General features: G+C 36.3%; 2 protein-coding genes across 9 annotated transcripts in view; both read left to right on the top strand.

Moving 5' to 3' along the window:
- The window catches only part of tubgcp3 (tubulin gamma complex component 3), a 44,924-nt gene extending 32,864 nt beyond the window's left edge, over positions 1-12,060 (top strand). Inside the window, exons 15-22 of one of the 2 annotated variants that reach the window (XM_005170995.5) lie at positions 583-718; positions 807-875; positions 1,546-1,681; positions 5,136-5,224; positions 6,002-6,133; positions 6,214-6,354; positions 8,337-8,453; positions 10,833-12,060. In XM_005170995.5, the coding sequence (XP_005171052.1) occupies positions 583-718; positions 807-875; positions 1,546-1,681; positions 5,136-5,224; positions 6,002-6,133; positions 6,214-6,354; positions 8,337-8,453; positions 10,833-10,994 (982 nt within the window). In that variant the 3' untranslated portion in view covers positions 10,995-12,060. The remainder of the gene's footprint in view (positions 1-582; positions 719-806; positions 876-1,545; positions 1,682-5,135; positions 5,225-6,001; positions 6,134-6,213; positions 6,355-8,336; positions 8,454-10,832) is intronic. The other variant, NM_001004513.1, reaches the window with a different exon arrangement.
- A 2,296-nt stretch (positions 12,061-14,356) lies between these two features.
- mcf2la (mcf.2 cell line derived transforming sequence-like a) overlaps positions 14,357-24,603 on the top strand; it is a 143,236-nt gene continuing 132,989 nt past the window's right edge. For 2 of the 7 annotated variants that reach the window (XM_073954082.1, XM_073954110.1), the window contains exons 1-2: positions 14,357-14,653; positions 15,683-15,839. In XM_073954082.1, the coding sequence (XP_073810183.1) occupies positions 14,633-14,653; positions 15,683-15,839 (178 nt within the window). In that variant the 5' untranslated portion in view covers positions 14,357-14,632. The remainder of the gene's footprint in view (positions 14,654-15,682; positions 15,840-24,603) is intronic. The other 5 variants (XM_073954092.1, XM_073954129.1, XM_073954026.1 and 2 more) reach the window with 3 other exon arrangements.

Here is a 24,603-nt window from a genome sequence, read left to right on the forward strand (position 1 = left end):
TAAAATAAACTTTTGTAGATGTTAGTTATAAGGATATCTAAAAGCTAGTGTGCTCAAAATAAGTGACAAACTTCACATTTAGGAAATATAAATCCGATATGAACATCTAAAGCTTTCAGTTTATCACCTAAATGGATCAATGTTTTTTTTTTTTTTCATATTTCCCTTTTTCATGAAATATCTGACCAATCAAATGCTTTCTAGTATCTGACATGCTCCGCCCCTTTCATGACACTTAATTGCTTTTAATTTGATGCGCTTGAGCTCCACCACTCCCACTGGCAGAGCTGTCATAAATACGAAACACTATTGGCTGTGTTATTATAAAGGGGAGGAGCTACAATCTGTCCCGCCCCGTCTTAATGTTTCGGTTAAACTTGCATCAAATTACAGAATAAAAAAAAAATCACATATTAAAGCACTTCACAGGACCTTTAAACAAAGCAAAGCATTTAAAAATATCTTTTAAACGGCAACAAAAAAGTTTTTATGGTCACTTTATCAGCCTTAAATCCATCTGTAATCTGTAATTCATCTGTCAAGCTGTAAATCCATCCATCTATCTCTCTTTGTTTCTCTCAGGCCAGAGTTAGCCAGGCCTGCCACCACTCTTTACCAGCACAATCTAACCGGAATACTTGAGACGGCCGTCAGAGCAACCAATGCCCAATTTGACAGCCCTGAGATACTGAAGAGGCTTGATGTCCGGCTGCTGGAGGTATTTAGAGGACTGGTAAATTTGATGGTAAATTCAGGTAGATAACTGTGCAACACTGAAAGTTGATCTGGTGTCTTGTTTGGCCTAGGTTTCTCCTGGAGACACTGGCTGGGACGTCTTCAGTTTGGACTATCATGTTGAAGGACCCATTGCCACAGTAAATAAACACAATCTAGCTTACGTTTTTGAGTCCAACGTACATTGTGCTGTGATAAATTTTTGATTAGCATAATATAATATGATTTTGTCCACATGCAACCTATGCTTACTATATTATGCTTTACTTATTATTATTATTATTATATTTTTTCCATCAATTATGATGTATGTATTGTAAGATGATGTACTGTACTTCTGAACCTATACTGTTTTTATAGTACCACAGTTAGCATTAAAATATTGATTATTAATTATTTTACTTGTTTGTTACATGTTTCATTTCATTATATTATTATTTGTTGTTTTCCAATCTCTAGCCTTGCTGCATTATGACTTCAATAATTGAACGATTCATAAAAGATAAATCAATGTCTGACTATCTGAGATTAGACATGGATATAAACATTACAAACATTTTATGAGTATTACAGCACATTCACTCTTGGCAGCTGATCAGCATTCTAAAACTCACATTGTTGTGTTCTATTGCTGTGTTCACAGCAGACGTGGCGCGCCACGGATAAATCCTGCTATTCATGCGTAAATAGACGCATGAACATTTTTAGTTTACTCGCTTCATTAAGCATCAGTTAACCGACTTAAAAAAAGAAGATAACAGAGTTTGTTTTTTTGCAACTATTTTAATCCCTAATCACAATTGATTTCAGGTGTTCACCCGTGAGTGTATGAGCCACTACTTGCGTGTCTTCAACTTCCTGTGGAGGGCTAAAAGAATGGAGTACATCCTCACAGACATCTGGAAGGGTCAGATGTGTAACGCCAAGCTGCTGAAGAGCATGCCGGGTAAATGCACTTTACATTTTGTTTGATTTTTTTATTTTTTTTTTTCCATCTGAAACAAATGATGTCCGAAAACAGCATAGATAATACAGTCACCAAACTAAGCAAATAATAGATGCTTGTTTAAACCTTTATTCTTACAGTTTTCATTCTCTCCTGAATGGTTTTACATTTAAAGTATTTGTTATGGAGAGGAACTTTAATACATGTGCATAATGTTTGTAAACATTTTGTTTTATTTAGGGCTACAAGTAGACTTAAAAAGTCTTAAAATATCTTAAATCTCATAACCTGAAGCCTTAAAGTCTTAAATCTACTGAAATATTGTGTTATGGGTATAGGTTGTGTTATGGGTCTTACATCTTTTTTAACAGGTCTTAATTTTTCCTTTGTTCATGTATACAATCCATACAATCACCAACAATCCATCTCAATATAGTGTTTAACTTTTTATTTAAAAGTAACATTTTTAACTGTATTTACCATAATGCTTTAATTCCTTTCCTTACAGTAACATTTGCTTAAAAGTTCTCCATGTATTTACTGCTAAGGACACTGACCTGACCTATTTTTTTATTATTAAATTATTATTAATATTATTATTGGTGGTTCATTCTGCTGTGGCGACCCCTGGTTAATAAAGGGACTAAGCCGAAAATAAAATGAATGAATATTAATATTATTATTGTATTATTAAATTTATTAAATTATAATAATTTTTGACAGGGCAAGTGAAAATCTTCCATCTGCGTTAAGCCTTGTATAGGTTTACATTTTCATTCATAATGGTCAAAAAAATGTCTTAAAGTCTTAAATTTGACCTGCAGAAACCCTGCACTTTATTAAAATATTATATATCAGGAATTTGTAAAGTTTGACTTGTACACAGCTTGACTTCTTTAGCTTGAAGGCATAGGGCTAAGCGGAAGGGCTAGATAGCCCTCGAAACTAAGATTTTCGAGGACCACACTTGAAACCAAGGGGTAAGAAAATTTCACAGAATACACCAGCTTACAACGGCAACTTAGCCAAACACGTGAGTCAGAAGAAAAACAACAAACAAGCATATGTTGCATTACATTCATAATGGCGTTCGTGTTTTATGATCATGCTTTTTAAAAATAAAACGATTAAAAAAAAATGCTAAATTTCGCTCTTTACTTTGCCACTTAGTTAGGTACACCTTATTAGTACCACGTTGACCCCCTTTTTCCTTCAGAACTGCCTTAATCCTTCATGGCATAGATTCAACAAGATACTGAAAATATTCCTCAGGGGTTGTAGATAGGATATGGATTTTGGTCCATATTAACATGATAGCATCATGCAGTTGCTGATTTTTGTTGGCTGCACATCCATGATGCGAATCTCCCGTTCTACCATACACAAAGGCACTCTATTGGATTAAGATCTGGTGACTGGAGGCCATTTAAGTACAGTGAACTCCTTGTCATGTTCAAGAAACCAGTCTTAGATGATTTGTGCTTTATGACATGGTGCCTTATCCTGCTGGAAGTAGCCATCAGAAGATGTGTATACTGTGGTCATAAAGGGATTGAAATGGTCAGCAACAATACTCAGGCAGGCTGTGACGTTGACACGATGCTCAATTTGTACTAATGAGCCTAAAGTGTGCCAAGAAAATATCCCCACAACCATTACCAGCTAGAATTGTTGATATAAGGCAAGATGGATCCATCTTTTCATGTTGTTGACTGCAAATTCTGACCCTTCCATCTGAATGTCACAGCAGAAATCGAGACCTATCAGACCAGGCAACATTTTTCTTAATCTTCTATTGCCCAATTTTGGTGAGCCTGTGCGAAATGTAGCCTCAGTTTCCTGTTCTTAACTGACAAAGATGGTACCTGGTGTGTTCTTCTGCTGCTGTATCCCATATGCCCAAGGTTCAAATTGTTCTGGTGCTCTTCAGCAGACCTTGTTTGTATTGAGTGGTTGAGTTACTTTTGCCTTTCTGTCAACTTAAACCAGTCTGCTAATTTCTCCTCTGACCTCTGGCATCAACATGGCATTTGTGCCCACAGAACTGCCGCTTACTGGATATTTTCTCGTTTTCGGACCATTCTCTGTAATTCTTAGAGATGGTTGTGCGTGAAAACCTCAGTAGATTAGCAGTTTCTGAAATACTCAGACCAGCCCATCTGGCACCGACAACCATGCCATGTTCAAAGTCACTTAAATCACCTTTCTTCCCCATTCTGATGCTCGGTTTGAACTGCAGCAGATCGTCTTGACTTTAGCTGCGTCCCAAATCGCATACTTATGCACTATTTTACGCCATTTTGTAGTATAAATAGTGTAAGTAGTGTGTTCACATTGAAAACTCTCAAAATAATAAGTGCACTTTAATTACCCGGATGATGCACTCATTCAGCCGCTAAAATGAAGTGTGTAATGATGGACACTTCACGCACTCAACGACTGCAGGTTTGCTTACGTAGCGGAAGGGGCGGAGCGATCGGACGCACATGTTGAATAACTTTATTTATTTTGGATAGTGAAAGCAAAATTCTCCTACGAGAGTGATTATAGCGCCTCCGGATGGTAAATGCGGCAATACTCACGGCAGGTATTACTTGATAATTCAGTTGTTTATTTCACTGATTTGGCAACAGTCAAACGTCATCAGGGAAACGGTTTGAATTTCCGCTTAGTAAAAAAACATTAGTGTGCCATTTGGGACAGCACTACATACATATACTATCCTGTTGAGTGTGTAAGTGCATAAGTACATAGTGCATGAGTGCATAGTGTATAGTGTGCCATTTGGGACGCAGCTTATGTCTGCATGCCTAAAGGCATTGAGTTGCTGCCATGTGATTGGCTGATTGGAAATTTGTGTTAACGAGCATTTGTACCTATTAAAGTGACCTGTGAGTGTATAATCCATAACAATAACTCCTGTATAGTAGTCTCACAATATACTTTTACATCCGTCACTCGGTGACACTGGAATCCCCAGTCAGAAAAGTCAAGTGGCTGGGAATGACCTTTTCAGTGTCTGCTATAATGTTAATGTTGTTTTCGGGTGTTACATGGATGATTATGGCCACGGTGTAAATGCACAGTACAGTTATGAGCTTATTGCCACATCACATCATTATGACAACATGATATCGTTGCCTTAGGTAATTTCCTGAAAATAAAAACCAAAAGATAATGCAACTGGAATAACTACAGCAGTCGCCATCATGGATCTCATATGAACTAAGAGCTCACAATGACATATTATGACGTGTGCTGGTGTTTTAGTGCTATAACATTTCTTAGGGGTAAATTTGAAGCCCTTCACACGTTTCACAAGGGGTAGAGGTGCAAAAATAGAATTGGGATTGGGCCTTATTGTCACATCTGACTTCTTTGAAAACACAGTAACTGTCACGTGTGTAATATTTGTAAATGTTTCATTTTATTTGTGTGTTGTGTGCATTCACAGAGCTTTCTGGTGTGCTGCACCAGTGTCACGTTCTTGCTTCTGAAATGGTTCACTTCATTCATCAGATGCAGTATTACATCACATTTGAGGTGCGTAAATCTTTCTGGTTTCCTCATTTAAACAGTTGATCTATATCAGTGGTTCTCAAACTTTTTTCCACCAAGTACCACCTCAGAAAAAATTGGTCTCTCCAAGTACCACCATAATGACCAGTCGTGAAATAAAGCAGTGAAGTTGGCCAAATTAAGCAGCTACAGCACAAACAAGTCATATTTATACAATTTTTGATTGATTTTGAAATATGTTGCATGTACATATGACATATTTTTAAAACTTTGATATCTAAACATTAACTTGTATGTAGATTGCTAGGGAACCCGTTTTCCTCAGAGGATGTCAAGCTGACTGAACATTGCTGCACTCTGATACGAGTTTTATTTATGGAGAAAATTAAGAAGCACTGCAGTGTTTGGGTGTTCTGTGTTTGAGATAATTAGTCTAATGAAGTTATATTTTATATAAAACATGAAGCTGATCAGTTGATTCTTGTCACGTGACTCACAATGCGGCAAGTTAAAATGTTTTCAACAGGGCATGCCTGGAATACGCAAGTGCGTTGTGCTGCAGTTCTTACTCATTTTTTCTAGTCTGTGGGTTAAATTTTGACGCTCAAGTGACTGAGATGTAACAAGAGAATACGGTCATTTTTCAAAATTTGATTAATTTTTTTCTTTCATTACTCAGTGATTCCTTTGCGTACCACTAGAAGTAAGCCTGCGTACCACTAGTGGTACACATACCAGTTTGAGAACCACTGATCTATATCATTGAATTAATTATTTGTGTGCGTGTGTGCTTTTACGCAGGTGTTGGAATGCTCTTGGGATGAGTTGTGGAATAAAGTCCAGCAGGCTCAGGATCTGGATCACATTATAGCAGCTCATGACGTTTTCCTGGACACCATCATTTCTCGCTGCCTGCTGGATGTGAACAACCGGGTATGATGCACTCACACTGGGTGATTGGGATGCTTCATACTCATCCTCACATCTCTAACTCTATTGTCATGTGTGTGTAGTCTCTGTTGAATCAGTTGCGCGCAGTGTTTGATCAGATCATCGAGTTCCAGAATGCTCAGGACACACTGTACCGCTCTGCTCTAGAAGAACTGCAGCTACGCATACAATTCGAGGACAAGAAGAGACAGAGAGAAGAGATGGTATGTGCAGTCACTGTTTCTCAACGATACAGATAGTCTTAAAGATACTCCAATAAAGGAGTGCAAAAACAAGAGCCTTTATTCTCTGTGTGTTCACAACGGTTGATTGAATGAATACTAGAAATTCATAGACCACAAAAAAAAATTTGGAGAAATGTTGAGAGAGCATTTAAAAAATTTATATAAGTTTTTTTTTTTTAAATGGATTATTTTTCTGATTAAAAAAAAAATAACAAACAACTTCTAATAATTCTCATCTAATAATTTTAAACAACTCCTCGCAGCTCCCGGACTATTCTGCAATGGAAACGAATGACTTCCAGTCTGTCGCTTGTCGTTTGCAGTGGAAAGGTGGCTTTAAGGTCATCACTTCATCACTCTTCACGCTGTTCCCCAAACAGAAACAGCCGAGCATTTGAAAGCCCCGTTGATCAACTGATGAGCAGATATATCAGAGGTCTGCTGACAGATCAGCTGATAGACGTGGTTTTCCATGTCTGTGTATCTGTGTTTGCGTCTGGTGAACAGCGGAGAAAAGTGGTAAAGTGATGAACTTCAGAGCCAATCACAGTCATATCTGTTAAACGCAATGGCCAATCAAAGGTGTTAAGGAACGTGTTAAACAACTCACCAATTTTAGCAGTGAATGGATATCTTTAAAAATTTAGTATTGATTGGTACTGAAGTCAATACTTTTGAGAACCCTAAAATGATGAATGCTAAAGTAATTTTAATCCATTTTTGTCAGGTGAAAATAGTTCATTTACTTATGATAGATATATTTTTTTACTGATCATGATACTGTATGTACTGTATTTGTTAGAGTTTCATTCTTGTAGTCTATCGTAGCTCATAGAACCTTAAGTTCAACACTGTTGTAAGCATTTATGACGAAAACATCACGTGCCGAGAAATCATTCATTCAAATTATTCATCAAACAGCTGATTCATTGAGAGACAAAGCAAGTGGCTGTTGGGACATTGGATCACTAACTCAGTGGATTCGTTCAAAAATGCTGATTCATCAATAGCTATGTTTCCATCCACCTATTTTTATGCGCATTTTAGATATGCGCATCAAAACAGATTGATGGAATTGCCAAAATAAGCATAAATTTTGAAAATGTGCATAACTGAGTTGGATAAACTTTTTTTATTCAAAAAGAAAAGATGCGCATAAACTGCGATGGAAACACTTTTACCGAACAAATTCCACATAATGAACACTGCACTTGAAGGATCTGCCCAGCAATTTTGTTATAACAGAATCAACAGACAAATGGTTCCTATTTACAACATCAACAAATTTGGTTGTATAGTACCAACTCCCTCTGAGTACATGTTTCTGCAAAAAAGCTTTGACAAACTGCACGAGTGTCATTGTCACTTCACAATTACCAAACAGCCTCAAATAATGTAACCAAAATAAACCATTAAAACCTATTATTAATCACTGCTTTAAAAGACATTTTGAAGTATGTTGGAAACTGGTTGCCGTTAACATCCATATTATTATTATTTTTTATTTGTCAATGGCTGCTAATCCTCAACATTGTTCAGAATATTCTTTTGTGGTCAACAAAAAAAAGATACGGATAAAGGTTTGTAACCATTTAAGAGCAAGAAAATGTTCATTTTTTTGAGAGCTCTCAGGCATTTTGACTGAAATCACCTAAAAATATCTTTCTTCTTTGTTGATTTTGGGTGATCTGATCCTTCCTTCCATGCTTATTATTATCTCCATACACAGAATTATGATCCACTTCTTTATTTGACCCAGTAAAGTGGCCATTAGCAAATGTATGAGCCAAACTGAGAGCTGCGTCTCCTTTTACAGCGCTGGTGTTTGTTTTCTATTGACATCGATTTTTTTTTTTCCCTCCTTTTTTGTCTTTCACATCAGCTAAAATGGCTCCAAAAGTAAACAAACCTGAAAATAGTGTCATGGTGTGTTTGCTTACAGGGTTGTTTGTGTGTTTCAGGCCGAGTGGGGTGTAACAGCAGAGCAGGAGGCCGAGGAGAACAGACGCGTGCAGGAGTTTAAAGACACCATACCAAAAATGTGCTCTCAGCTCCGATTGCTCACACACTTCTATCAGGTACCCCGGACACTTTCACACACTCGCCTAATAAACCAATATCATTTCATGCGTCCGCGATAAAGTGCTGAGCCAGCACAAGAGAACATGCTTAATGGTGTTTAGCGGAGCGTTTTATGCTGATCCGCACGTTACGTCTGCTACTGTCAGACACTTAATGTGGATCTTATCGAATTTCAGCAGAACATGCTCTATATTTAACACATCATGCTGGAGAAGGCTAGATAATCTAGTAGTGAGAGCATTGATGTTGTTATCGGAAAATGATATTCTCATTCTAGGAACAGTATGTGTATTTTTTTATTTTTATATATACGGTTAGGTCCAATAATATTTGGTCATCGACACAATTACAACATTTTTGGCTCTATACACCAGCACAATCGATTTGAAATGGAACGAACAAGATGTACTTAAACTGCCAACTGCCGACTGTCAACTTTAATTTGAGTGTATTTACATCCAAATCAGGTGAACTCTGTAGGAATAACATCAGTTTGCATACGTGCCTCCCACTTGTTAAGGGTCCAAAAGTAATTAGACAGAATAATAATCATAAATTAAGCTTTTACTTTTTAATACTTGGTTGCAAATTCTTTGCAGTCAATTACAGCCTGAAGTCTGGAATGCATAAACATAAGCAGACGTTGGGTTTCATTCCTGGTGGTGCTCTGCCAGGCCTCTACAGCAACTGTCTTTAGTTCCTGCTTGTTCTTGGGGCATTTTCCTTCAGTTTTGTCTTTAGCAAGTGAAATGCATGCTCAATCGGATTCAGGTCAGGTGGTTTACTTGGCCATTGCATAATATTCAACTTCTTTCCCTTCAAAAACTCTTTGGTTGCTTTTGCAGTATGCTATGGATCATTCTCCATCTGCACTGTGAAGCACCGTCTAGTGAGTTCTGAAGAATTTGGCTTAATATGAGCAGATAATATTGCCTGAAACACTTCAGAATTCATCCTGCTGCTTTTGTCAGCAGTCACATCATCAATAAATACAAGAGAAACAGTTCCCATGACAGCCATACATGCCCAAGACATGTCAATACTACCAACCTGCTTCACTGCTTAGGATCTTCAGCAGATGCTTTCCTTCTCCATACTCTTCCCATTACGCTGGTACAAGTTTGTCTTGGACTCATCTGTCCATAGATGTTGTTCCAGCTCTGTGAAGACTTTTTTTTTTTTACTCTAATCTGGCGTTCCTGTTTTTGAGGCTCAGCAATGGTTTACATCTCGTGTTGAACCTTCCGTATTCACTCCGGTGAAGTCTTCTCTTGATTGTTGACTTGATTGTCACACATACAGCTACCTCTTGGCGAGCGTTCTTGATCTGGCCAACTGTTGTGAAGGGTGTTTTCTTCACCAGGGAAATAATTATTTGGTCATCCACCACAGTTATTTCTGTGGTCTTCCAGGTAAAGTGGTGTTGCTGAGCTTGAAGGTCCGTTCTTTCTTTTTAAGAATGTTCCAAACAGTTGTTATTGGCCGTGCCTGATGTTTTTGCTATCTCTTTGATAGGTTTGTTTTGTTTTTTCAGCCTAATGATGGCTTGCTTGACTAGTAGTGACGGCTCTTTGGATCGCATCTTGAGAATTGACAGTAACCAATTCTAAATGCAAATAACACGCTTGCAATGAACTCTGGACCTTTTCTCTGCTTATTGCAATTGGGATAATGAGGAAATAACACACCTGGCCATAAAACAGCTTAGGAGCCAATTGTCATTACTTTTGGACCCTTAACAAGTGGGAGGCACAAATGCACATTGTTGTAATTCCTAAACCACTCACCTGATTTGAATGTAAATACGCTCAACTTAAAGCACATCCTGTTTGTTAAAGTACTATTATCTGATGAGAGCTGAGCTGCTTATTTTGATTTTCTCAGATATATCAAGCTAAGTGCACAATGGTCTCTCTCACACACACACACACACACACTCACACACACTATACTCCATATAGAAGGCAGAAACTAGTAAAATTGACCAATTTTACCTCGTCCCAACAGGGTAAACCACTAACAAATCAAGGATGCACGATTAAACGGTTATGGCTTTGCAATCAAAAAATGTCATTTTAATGGAAGTCAATGGGGCAAAAACAGCCATCAACAAAACGAAATGGTAGTCAATTTGCCCAGAGTGTATTGTTAAATTCTTGTAATCTTTCAAAGCATTTTCCCCCTAAAATTTGTTGAAATAAAATTTGTCACCAAAAATTATTCAATTTGCCTGAAACACAAAGAAAGTTGTGGCCAAATTAAGAACCAAAGTCACCCCAGAGTGGATGAAGGCATCCCCAACAACACACAAGGGTTAAATCAGCATCAAACCAAAATAACCCTGAGCTGTGATTTTTTTTTTTCCTGTCTTTCAGGGCATAGTGCAGGAGTTCCTGCGGCTGCTAATGACCTGCTCTGACGAGAGTCTCCAGTTCCTCAGTTTTCGTCTGGATTTCAATGAACATTACAAGGCCCGTGACCCCCGCCTGCGGCCCTCGCTCGGGGCCACCAGAGGCAGACGGAGCTCCAACATCTGACCCTGCGAATGTCAACATCACGTGCGCTCGCTGTCTAAAAAGACTGTTTATTGTTAGGGCTACTCAGAACTCGTCTGGCGCTCTGTAATGAACCCATATAACAGGGAAATCCTTTCTAGAATATCCTATTGCAGTGTCATCGACAAATGAGTTCAGTCACTTGACTATCTAGTGGTTTTTACCGTGTGACTCAGTAGCACAAGGTCACAAGTCTGTTTATTTTCGGTTGATGTAGTTAATGTGTGAATACTAGTTTTTTTTCTTTGGTTTTTGTACAAATCTTTGTTTTTGATAATATTTAAGTCCACGTTTACATACTTTTTTGGAGTTGTTTTCTTCTTGTGCCCTTTTGTTACGCATCTTAAAATCTTCATAAGACAAATCCGACTGTGTTTATGGTTCTGGATGACTATCGAATGAACCTTTTTCATGATTATAAATATAAAAATATATTATGTTTGTAATTATACAGGCTGTGACCTTTGTGTAAAAAAAAAAAAGAACAAGAAACCGTAAAGCAGTTGTTTAATTTATATGAATGGACCTGTTCAGTTACATGCACTTACAGTAAATGAACTACTTTGACCTCTGTAAAAACAAAAAATCATTTCATACGTGTACAAAAATTACAATTACCCACAATGCTGTGTGATCTTCTCAAGCCTCAGGTTGATACTGCGAGGATGAAGTTGTTGTTTTGAAGTATTGGGTCATTATGGGCAATATGAATAGATTGCTGTTGTAATGTTTTTCCCCTTTGTCTTTCTCTCATGTTCATGAACTGTATTGATGGAAGTGGCTTTGGTGAAGCTGGCAAAGATGAAAAAAGTCCCCCTTTATATGGAGATTGATAACGAGTTTTGTCCTCGGATGAAGTGGAGAAGACTTTTTTGTCCATATTTTAATGTGTGGCAGGGGTTTGAGGCTGAAGCAGACTGAAATGATCGTTCATTGATGGATTAAGCGCTTTCTGCACTGTAACACACGTCTACAAAGCAGAATTCAGAATCCAACATCCTGTCTTTCTTTTCTTGAATGAATAAACTTTTTTATAATATATATAAAACATGGTAGATTTTCATTCAAGTCAAGTATTGAATTGCTTCACTATTAAATGGCACCTATTTTACACCTTTTACAAGATGTAAGGTAAGTCTTTGGTGTCTCCAGAATGCGTCCGTAAAGTTTCCGCTCAAAATACCCATCAGATTTATTATAGCCTCCAGAATATGCTCATTTTGCTGAGTACATTGCAGCTGTTTTTGTAGCCTGTTGCTTTAAGCTGAAATGCAGCTCATTAGTCAAAAATACCAAGTTTATTTGCTGTATTTGTGGTGGAGTTTATTCAAGCCTTTCTGAAACGATGAGTCTCACACAAATGTTGTTTGCAGTACATATACATAAACACACACACACATATACATATAGGAGTAGCAGTGTGATATGGCTGTATATCGGCTGGTGGGAGGCGTGCCTTAGTGTCCCACCAGTGATGATATTCAGCCACATCACACTGCTACTGTGTGATATTGCGTTTATACAACAGTTCAACAGCATAATCGTGTATATAAAAAAGAAAATCAAACTTGGAGTCTAAAAACCCTTTTGTATAAGAAACTACTTCCGCCATTCATTCACATCTGCAGCTGACATCAGAAAAGCAGAAACCGTTACTAATTCACCAACATCACTTTAGAGCTAGTGTTTGAATAATTCTCTAGCGTGAAGTCTAAAGTGATAACAAAACAGCTGATTTTGCTGAGATTTTAAGATTATAATGCTGAACGGCAGTGTACACTGATATCTCCCTACAGTGTTACAGTCTACAGCATTCTCTGTTGCAATCAGGATATCACAATAATTAACCCCGAAAAAGGCTGCTCAAGCATACCAGACTGCTGTTGTGTTTGCGACAAGGAACGCACATTGCCAACACAACACACGTTCCTGATATGCGAGTCCCGTCTCATACTCATTACACTACAATTATATGGTATGAATACAGCAATACAACATGCAAAAGTGAGAGATCGACTTAAAATATCACTTATCAGTTTAATATTGATTTAATCAGCTGTAGTTTAAAATTACGCTGTATTTTGTCTCCTCTAAAGGCTTATTATGTGGTCTCTGTTGCCATCTTGTGGATAGACAACGTCAACCGTCTTTGGTCTACTCAGTATAGCAGGCTAATAGCTGCCAATGCGCTGTCTCAGAAATTATAAATATTCAAAATAGGGAATATCCTTATAAATGAACTGCATAGTTGCAATCTAAACTATATTCTTGACCAAAAAAAGCCTCAAAAGTACATGATGTTGTCCAACAGCTGCAATATTTGTATAATATAAGCGGTACAAATGCTTTTACTGGCAGAATATATCAACCAATCAAAATCAAGACCCAAACCAAACTGTTGTATGTATGTGTGTATATATATATATATTCATTCATTTTCTTTTCGGCTTAGTCCCTTTATTATTCTGGGGTTGCCACAGCGGAATGAACCACCAATTTATCCAGCATATGTTTTACGCACCGGATGCCCTTCAAGCTGCAACACCCATCTCTGGGAAACATTCATACACACTCATTCATACTCATACACTACAAACAATTTAGCTTACCCAATTAACCTTTACCGCATGTCTATGGACAGTGGGGGAAACCGGAACAGTTCTGTCTGATTCTTGAAACAATCATGCTCTGCTTTAAAACGTTTTAAATTTATAAAACATAAAAATCACAGAGAGTTGGAATAGATGTTTTAATCCCAGTTTCTTTGCAAAAAAAAAAAAGGTTCTGTGGACTGGATGTGTACACATGTTATTATAGAAACATGGTGCCTGTCAATCAATTTGGTGGGGCGGGGAAACCACGCTCTTACTTCCCGTTGCATTGGGCCTCAAAATCACTGGTATTTGGGTGCTATTGTAACGTTAAGAATTAAAAAAAAAAAAACAGACACTCTTTGGGTTTCTAACACTCCAATATGACAGTGGACACACTACAACTTTAATCAGTTCTGTCCAAACAGCATAAAGTTGATTTTCATCATAGGTGCCCTTTAGACTACGATATGTAATCGCTTTAATGTCTTTTAGAAGCCTTGAATGTAATATGGAGGGGGAAGTATTAAAGCATTAAACAACAGAACTGTGACAAACCTTCTTGCTGTGCTGGTTCGAGTCTTGGCTTTTTGTTTGCTTTTATGTTTGTCCAATATTGTGTTTGAGCATTGTTGTCTTTTATGAATTGTTTCTCTTCTTTAAAGTGCTATTCAGCTTCTGGGAATTTAAAACAAATGTAATTTTGTAATTCTGCTTGTCGAACACAAGATGTCGCCACGTTCCTCAAGCACAGAGTTCTGAGCTCCTCGAGGTACAGTCTTGATGCAGGTAATGCAGCACTACTCATCCATGATTCTATCTACTACATTTGTGTAGTTTCATCCTTTGACGATATCAAATTGTGTTTAATTTTTATAAACGTCTGCAAAATAACGACTGAAAAAATACAGAATTAACCACGAACAAACCCAAATGTCCTTTCTTGACCTTGAATTCGATGATGACTGCAGTGTATTAAATGCCATGCAGTTTTTTTTTTTCAAATTATGACTGTTTGACATATATGACATGGATATGACAACACACCTGGTGAGTTTCAAGTTTTATGGGGACTTACCACACACTAACGTATTTTTTAATACCTAACTGTATTTTCCTCTGTTACTTTTACTTTCCCCCTAAACACGACACTCGCATGTTTGAAATACTTCATTCTGTGATACACACACATTGTAAAGATGTTTTCTAAAAAAAAACTAAAAACTATGGGACTAAAAAATCAAAATGACTGGTATTAGTTTCTTTTGATTAAACATTTGGTCTCCACAATGTCAGGTACACACACTTGGTGAATTGTGATGACATTTCCATAGATTTTCATTGTTTTTATGCAACTATACTATTTTCTATTACTCTACGCCTGCTTCTTACAGTAAACTGTAGTTCTACCTTCTGAAGAAAAGAAAACTCATTCTGTATGATTTATAGACATTTTGAAAAATGAGGACATCAGCAATGTCCTCATAATTCACCATCTCTTTGTAAATACCTGTGCCATACATTGTAAATTGTAAAAATGCTGGGTTCCACAGAGGTCCTGCATGTTGTCCCAACACAAATCAATAAAGTTAATTTACAGTAATTGTTTTTACAAACTCAAGTGAATTGAACAATTAAAACTATTAAGTTGTCCTCCCCCAAAAAACCCATAATTGTGTTGATTCCGCTAATTTTAAAGAAGTAGTTAGAAAAAGCAGTAAAACACACACTCACACACACACACACATACACACACACACACACACACACACACACACACACACACATGAATACTTACACAAACTGAGCACATGCATGTTTGTAGGTCATGGTTCCTTTGTCAGAGTTGTAAATACAGTGACCTTAACATTACTCATATGCGCATACCTGTGTGTGTGTGTGTGTGTGTGTGTGTGTGTGTGTGTGTGTGCACAAACTGCCTGGTTGATGCAGAGCCTAAGTGTACATGTGTGTCAGTGTGTTGCTGTCTCATCTTTGCTGCTTTGCTGAGGCATCTCTCTCTCTCTCTCTCTCTCTCTCTCTCTCTCTCTCTCTCTCTCTCTCTCTCTCTCTCTCCAGCATCTCTTGCAGCAGCAGTCTTCAGCTTCAGTCGTGTGTTCTCCTCTGCAGCTCCTGCTCTCCTGGCTCCTGCTCATCATGATCCTGTGGGTGAAGATGGGAGAGGACTCTCTGGAGGAGCTTGTCAGACGACTCACTGTTATCATGCTGAAAATCGGTAGGAGGAGGAGCTGTGTGTGTGTGTTTATGCGTGCGTGTGTGTGTGTGTGTGTGTGTGTGTGGTGTGTGTGTGTGTGTGAATAAGTATGGGAACTGTAGCTCAAGGTTGTTTGCAGCTTCTGTTTGTCTTTGCTTTGGTAAATGTTTGCTAAAATTGTGTTGTATTGCTTTTGTATTTGAATTAATCGATCGGTCCAATTATTATGCTTAGTTGAGCACTCAAAGGTGTTGCTGTTGATGGCGTCTGAATTTAGAAAGTTGAATTTTGAAAAGTCTTAAAAAGAAAATTGTCAACATAACTAATCAGAATTGCAAAAAGGTTTTAACATTAGAGTATAGACATGTGCTTGCTGGTCGAAAAATGGACAGTTTAAGTAAATGTCTTTTTCCACATGCAGATGGGCTTAAATTGCACTTTCTACTTATCGGTTAACCTAAAATATCACTAACATTATCGGTTCTTTCTCAGCTGCATGCAACAGAACACAGTTAAAGTACACTGCTCAGCATATATGAGTACACCCCCCCCCCCCCCCATATCTCTTATTCAAATTAATATTGTTCCAAAAGATGCTTTACAATATTATATTTGTGCATATACATGAGGAAGTACTGAAGCCAAATCTAGAGCTAATCTAACAATATAACTTACAATAATGGTTCAAAAATTAGTAGCCCAAATTTAGATGTTATGGAAAAATATTAAATACCATTTTTGAAAATAGCAATATTTTGCATGAATTTAATTGTATTATCTTTCCATTTCTAAAGATGTTCTGTGACTAAAATATTATAAATATATCTGTTTAATAAATCTGTCTTTTTCAAATGCACCAATATATATTACACCGTATTCACTGAGAATGTTCGAAATGGGCTGTACTCATATATGCTGCTACACTGTATTTTAATTAACAGTTTTTTATTTTTGATTTACAGGTGTATTTTTATTACTTTATGCTTTAGAATTGCAACTTGGGACATTAAACTCTTTTCCAACAAATGTTTATGACTGCAGTTAAACAAAGTGACATTTATTTACATTTACAGTCACAAAATATACACTGTAAAACCCCAAAAAGTTAAGGTAACTCAAAATATTTGAGGAAACTGATTGCAACAAACCATTTAAGTTCACAAACTAATCCTAATGAATTCTGTGAACTTACTCCATTTGTGTAAACAAAACAATTTGAGCACAGTAAAACATAATACATAAAGAGAACTCAAACCAGCTGAGTACTGTAAAACCCAATAAGTTAAGGTAACACAATCCGTTTGAGGAAACCGATTGCTACAAACCATTTGAGTAAAAAAAAAACTAATCTATACGAGTACTGTGAACTTACTCCATTTAAGTTGAAGTTATGAAGTTTAATTAACTCAGCACTTTCAACACTGAGTTCAAAACTCTGTTCAAATGAGTAGAATTTTTTTTTTTTTCAAATTGTTATTGATTTTTACATGTGAGTGATCAAAGCATCTTTAAACTTTTCTTTCCAATAAACAAAAAACAAGATCCACTCCTCAACCCCCTCAGCCCACACAAAAAAACACCCACCCCACCCCTCCAGTAGTGCTAAAGTCCGTGCCATCCCACAAATAACATTGCAATCAGGACAAATAACTAACAGAAAATATACACATACTTATAAACATGAACTACATATACCTTAAACATGAACATAATAATTACAGGGTATAAGTACAGTCTATAATTTCATAGAAAATAATGCACATATATATGTATATATACCTGCCCATATGTGTACATATACTTATTAGTTTTATTTTGGCTAGAATAAAAGCAGTTTTTAAATTTTTTTTATGTTATTAGCCCCTTTAAGCTATATATTTTTTGATGATCTACAGAACAAACCATCATTATACAATAACTTGTCTAATTACCCTAACCTGCCGATTTAACCTAGTTAACCTAGTTAACCCTTAAATGTCACTTTAAGTTGTATAGAAGTGTCTTGAAAAAAAGATCTAGTCAAATATTATTTACTGTCATCATGGCAAAGATAAAATAAATCAGTAATTAGAAATGAGTTATTAAAACTGTTATGTTTAGAAATGTGCTGAAAAAATCTGCTCTCCGTTAAACAGAAATTGGGGAAAATATTAACGGGGGGCTATAATTACCTAATAATTCTGACTTCAACTATATATACTAAAATAAAGTAGGTAGAAAATCACACAGATTATCAGAGATTTAAAGATTCAGGTTGTAGCACATTAATTTCTACTATCCGTGTCTTTTTGCCAGTTTGTCTGCAGTCACTTTCTTTACACTAGCTTTATTTTTTTCTGGCTGTTGAAAATTCAAGCAATACTATAATATAAAACTGAAGAAAAAAAACACTGCCGAATAACTAAAGAATTTGGAGGGAGCCATCTTCGCACTATTATCTTTTTAGCAGATGTGAAAGCATATTTTAAAAGTACTGGCTGCTAATTAGACAAAATTTTATTTAAAACCTCTATAAAGTGTCAATAAAAGTAATTTTTATTACTGGATGTAATCATTTAATGTATTCATTAAATGACAATGAATTTATTAATTTATTATTTTATTATTATTATTATTTTCTGCCTTAAATATTCATTCAAAAACTAGTCATTTTTTTAATCATCAATATTTTAAAATTACAATAAAAATTTTATTGTATAGATTTGTAAACAAGCTTTGACTCACTTTCATCTGTTGTTGATAACCCTAACGGTGTTTTTACCATGTCTCTGCTATTCTCTGAGGACTTCTGCGTGTCCTATTTCCCTACATTTGAGCAGTCTGCCAATGGCAGTGAGCTAAAAACACACACTGGCACAATGAAACAGCAAACACACAATGTGTAGTAACATCCCTACCCACATTTTGGTCTTTCAAAAATATTGTAAACTCATAAATGGGTCATCCTTTAGTCAAAATTTGCCTTCAGCGTTCTGGTGTTACTGTGTACAGTAGTGAACTCATGTTCAGCCTGCTCATATTCCCACAAATTTGCAGAAACTCTACTAAATGGGTTATTATTAGTTATTTTCCAGGAACGATGTGACCTGCAGAAACACAAGGTTTGCATGTAAAGCAGGGGTAAAGGTCCTGTGCGATATGATGATGTCTATTGATAGAGATTTGTCTGTATATTTTATATGTTAATAAAAAGATATCTATAAAAAATATCTGTTAATTAACAGTTTCACTAGTGCCTTCTGTTTATTTACGGCTGTGAATTGCATTATGGGGTGTTGATCTCTGCTCAGCTGACTTTTAATGTTGAAAATTCAACTCTACAGTTTAACAAAGCGACTTTTATTGACATTTTAGTAGTTTGAAGTAATGTAATGTATAGAAAAAATGTATAGAGCAGTGAGTCTGTAACATTACTGAAAATATACTGGCAGTTTATTACAAGGGTTTTCTACTGTAATGTACAACAGCAACCCAGACAATATATGACTTTCAACTATTACAAATGTCACTATAAGTCATTTTCCCCCCAAATGTCAAGGTTAAAAGTTGTTAAAAGTAAGATCAAGGTCCAAAAATGCAATCAAAAGCAGAAATAAGCAGAAAAATAAGAACATGAATCACTAAATATGAAAAACTGCTAATTTAGGGATATTTTTTACAGTGTATGTAAAATATACCCATGCAGAATTGCTTAAAGCTGCAGAGAAAAATGGATGCATGAGAAAAAAAGAGCAAAACATAAAGAGAGCTACATTCAGAGCCCACCTAAAGCAACTACACACCTTTTCTCAAGACAGGTGTTAAATTCAGTCGAGGGGCTACTCAAAAATAGGCTTTTAACTCTGCGCCAATATTTGCAACACCTCTGGTCGAACAGTTTCAAGCATGCATCTGCCATCTACTTGAATAGTACAATCCTGAAATCTCAAAAAATTGCTTGATAAACTGTTAGTTTAAACACATAGTTAATGCCATCCTGCTTTAATTGTCCTAGAAATGATGTTTCTTGCACTAAAGTAGCATTAAAAAACATATATTATATGTGTGAGTGAATCAATCAATGCATTATTAGTCTATGAAATGAATATTTCAAAGACAACTCAAGCTTTTGTAGCATTTACCGATTGGCTGTAGTAGTTAGAAGGCAGAACTTATTATATGTTGCTTATTCTATCAGTCATTAAAGCTTTAGTTCACCTTAAAATCAAAATGTAGTTATTAATTACACACTGTCATGATGTTCCAATCTCCTGAGACATTTCATTCACAAAATTTGCTATTTTAATATCAAATATAGATGAATATTTAGATTCAAGAGCTTTCTTGTCCTTCATAAACAGCAACGGTCCCGTATGGAGCTAGATCAGTCTCAATAACAACTCACGCAAAAACACGATATACACACGTTTATAAAGTCAACTTCATATGCGTGAAAACAATTTCACATGCACAAAATTATTATATATTTTCACAAAATGAATTCACATACACAGGATGAAAATACATGTTCATGAATCATGTTTCACAAATGCAAAACTACATTTACAAATGAATAACAGCGTACAGAAATCTTTAAATGTTTCAAATTGGCAACTTCATCGTGACCTCGAATTTGCAAATCTTCTTTCACCTGTGAATCCCATTTGTGTGTGTGTATTTTGAGACTTCCAAGCATTACATATGTGCACGCAAATAGGAAGTGTTGCGGTAGCTGTTAGGAATTAATTACATTTTAAAATACAGTATACTCAAACAGAAAGGTTCATTTCACCTGCAGCTACATTGACAACATCTTAATAAATATACTGTACCAGCATGCCTATGTAAGCAAACATTATTATTTAAATAAATAATCAGTAAAAGTCAATGTGAATCACCTTCAGCGTTTATGACAATATAATTATAATTCAGGACTGAAGGGTTTGATGTTAAACCACCATCGAGATGTTGTCATCATTTTGATTCACAACACAAGCATGGTTGATTCGTGATGTTGAAATTCTGACAGAGTATGTGTGTGCTATATACTATAGTGAACTATACGGTACCTCTTTTTATGTCTTGAAATAGTGTTTATGAGGTGTTAAAAACTTAGTCTAGCCAAAGAGCTATTGCCAGCCTTCAGCTGTCTGCTCACACACTCACACATGACATAGCGTCTGGACTGACAATGTCACCCATTGTGCTCATCCAGCTCTCAGTGCGGTGACAGTCAGGATGTTACAACACCTGTAGATCCAAAACAGGGATCAAAAAAGGCAGAATGTTGCAGTTTCATATTGGTTCAGTTTGCTTACACAAGGCAATATTTCTAAATGGACCCAAAATTGTCACGTTTAGATGAACTCTCATCTCATTGGTCAGAGCATTCAGAGATTCTGCTTATGCATCCGAATGGAGAGACAACAGCAGTGGCTTTCTTTGGAGCTTGTTGGTCTATTATTTTATAAATAAAAATAAGGCTTCAGTGGTATTTTTTGTTTTTAAATCCAAATTTGATTTGGGCATTTCACCACTGATGAAAAAAATAATATACATAGAAACTATCTTAGAATTTCTAATGGTTTATAATAGAATTTAATTAATTTTATTGGTTTTTATTGAAATTATATTGGTCCTTTGGGTCTGTCCTGGTCATTTGCCTTTTACTGGTGGCATGGTAAAAACACACTAAATTTTAATGGAAAATGTCTCAAGATAGGGCAGCATGGTGGCATACTGGGTAGCACGATCGCCTCACAGCAAGAAGGTCGCTGGTTCGAGCCCCGGCTGGGTCAGTTGGCATTTCTGTGTGGAGTTTGCATGTTCCCTCTGTGTTTGTGTAGGTTTCCTCTGGGTGCTCCAGTTTCCCCAACAGTCCAAAGACATGTACTATAGGTAAATTGAATAAGCTACATTGGCCGTAGTGTATGTGTATGAATGCAAAAGTGTATGGGCGTTTCCTAGTGTTGGGTTGCAGCTGGAAGGGCATCCGCTACATAAAAACATATGCTGGATAAGTTGGCGGATCATTCCGCCGTGGCAACCCCTAAGTAATAAAGGTAGTGAGCCTAAAAGAAAATAAATGAATGAATGGTCTCAAAATATAGTACAAGTCATTAAAGTGCATTTGTATTTTTAAAGGAAACCATTAGAACTTTTGTGATGGTTTCTGTTGTTTTTTCAGTTGGATCTTTACTAAAATAAAGATGCAAAATCTGTCACTGGGGTGGTACATTTTCAAAAGGTATTTTTTTGCTCCTGATAGGTCCCTAAAAGTACATATTAATACCTACAAAGTACAAATGTACACGAAAAAGCCAGAAACCTGAAAGCATCTTTAGAATAATACTGTAATGTGATATTAAATGGTTTCTTTATGTCAGTTGATTTTGAACAGCGTCTGTATAGTGGGCTTATATGATTTGAGATCTAATGTTTGATTTTTCTTTTTTCTTCTCTGCTAAAAAAAAAAAAAATAGAAAATTGTATAGAATTTATAAGTTTTTTTTTGTTTGTTTGTGTTTTTTTTAAACACATTTCAACACAAAATTCATAATTTGAATTTTAAGTTTTTTAATATTAAATGTAATGATCCCTGTGTGTCTGTACCGGTAATTTGTCGGTAATCAGTCAAAATATAATACTATATATGACTTTATATGACTACGAATATTAAGTTAAACTTTGTATACCTTGTTTTTTGTTGTTGAAACCTTATTTATGTTATTTAAGTCTTATAACTCTTTATACTCTAGGAAATATGTCCCAATACACACTAGAAACCACTAGAAGTGTACTGATTCTAATAGATTGAAGTTAATGGTTTGTAATGTTTTGGTGTTTGTGATGGTTTCTTTTTTTTTCAGCATAACTTGCAAGCTTTTAACCCATTTCACATTATCTCATGCTTTTCATACTCTTTGTTTTGTTTTTTGCAGTACTATACTGTGCAAATATTTCACACTGATATTTAATTCAAGGGAAGCTATGAAACGCAGCGCAGCTCAGGTTAGCCACTAGCGCACGGAAATACTACGAATAGCAAATTAGTTTTCATTTCATACAGGTTTTCCTCTATTTAGCGCAGCTTATGGGTTCTACATACTGTATGGAGTCTGCAGGTTGCTGTAGAAACGGGTTCTGTGGTCTTTCAGGAGGAGGCTGTTTTCTTCTGTGGGGTTTCCTCCAGCGTGGTAATAGGATGAGAACGGGAGGGCTAAATTACATGCTGCGGAGGCCTTTGCATAAACCTTGGCAGGCCGTTTCTCTCTCTCTCTGCTCTTTTCTGTGTGTTCTGTGAAGAGGAGAGAGTGCCAGGGTTGAAACAGGGAGAGAATCAGAGCAAAGAGAGGAACAGTAAGTGTCTGTCTCTCGACCTGTCATGTGTGGTAGTTGTGAACAGTTGAAAATCAGTACTACATTTTTTGTATCTTGCTAAATTGTGCTATGCAGTTGTAAAGGACTGAACTAAGATTATGTACATGCATATTCACGATAATATTTAATAGTGCATAATTACAGAGCTCTATGATGAGAGGGTGTGTTATTTGTTCTGTGGTCGTAATGTTAGGAATTGTACAAAGTCACATAAGGAAGTATGTTTAGGTGTAGTCTGCATTATTTATAGTGTTTATCCATGTGGTGTGTTTGAGGGAACGTACTGGAAAATGGCTTACTCAGCTCTTCATCTTTCTGCATCTGACTGCTCATCACACAAACATGTTCTGACTTTGACTTTTGCAACAAATTTTTTTTTATTCAATACTTTATTCCTATTTTGACTCTAAGCTTTTCTATATTTTTATTGGTCATTTCCTGCTAAATAAAATACTACAGATTATCCCTACCTTTCATTTTAGGGTTGATTGGCTTTAACTGCGGGCTTCCCCGATGCACCAGTAATAGGTTTGCAATATTATATAATGTGTATAATATTACAACTTGTTATAGTTTCAAAAAATATTGACAACCCTGGCTCATTATTGATATGTACCCCTATATACATTTTTGGAGATCGCAAAATGTGTTCCAGAATTAGCAAATTCACCAGAGACTGCTGTGTATGCTTTTTAGATCTCAAATTTCTCTCACGAATGCCTTTAGCACCTGCTGTTCTCACGTAAATTCAGCAGAGGCCGCTGTTGACTGACTGCCCGATAACCCCACCCACCCCCTTCCCTAAACCCAATCGGTAGTGTTTTCAAAAGCAATTCAGAAAAAGAAAATCTCTTGCCTGATTTTCAGAACTTACCATGTTCTCTCCCTGTTATTTACTTGTTTATTTTATTTTTTGCCTTTTTTTGGTGTACCTGCTTACTGGAACTGTTCTTCGCCAGACTCCAACCACGTTGTCACGGTAAATTCCTTTCTGTGTCTCTGGTCCGCCAACCTACACGGCGAGCTACTGGGAAAACTGGCAATAGTGGTAAGGCTGTCCACACTGAGGTTTGTTTTAAAGCAGAAATGCAACCATACTTAGCTCTGGCTACATAATTCGCACTCTCCAGAAATGTATACTGGGGTACGTTTTCAGAATGTTGTGTTGCAACGTCAATCCTTTATTTACTTGAATTCTTTAAATGCATTACATTTTTATGAATTTATTAGAATTTCCCATTGCACAAATTTCTAATTAATTATTGATGCTATAGTCTGTCCTTTTCCAAGCCCTTAAATGTTTTATTAATTCATTTTCCAATTGAGGACTTTCTAAATACACTAGTTGCCACCATATTTTACATGCACAGCTATTGTTTTACATTTTCAAATTGATTGTAAATCCTACAGATTAACCCTATCTTAC

The sequence above is a fragment of the Danio rerio genome, chromosome 1 (assembly GCF_049306965.1).
Source record: "Danio rerio strain Tuebingen ecotype United States chromosome 1, GRCz12tu, whole genome shotgun sequence".
NCBI classification, from domain to species: domain Eukaryota; kingdom Metazoa; phylum Chordata; class Actinopteri; order Cypriniformes; family Danionidae; genus Danio; species Danio rerio.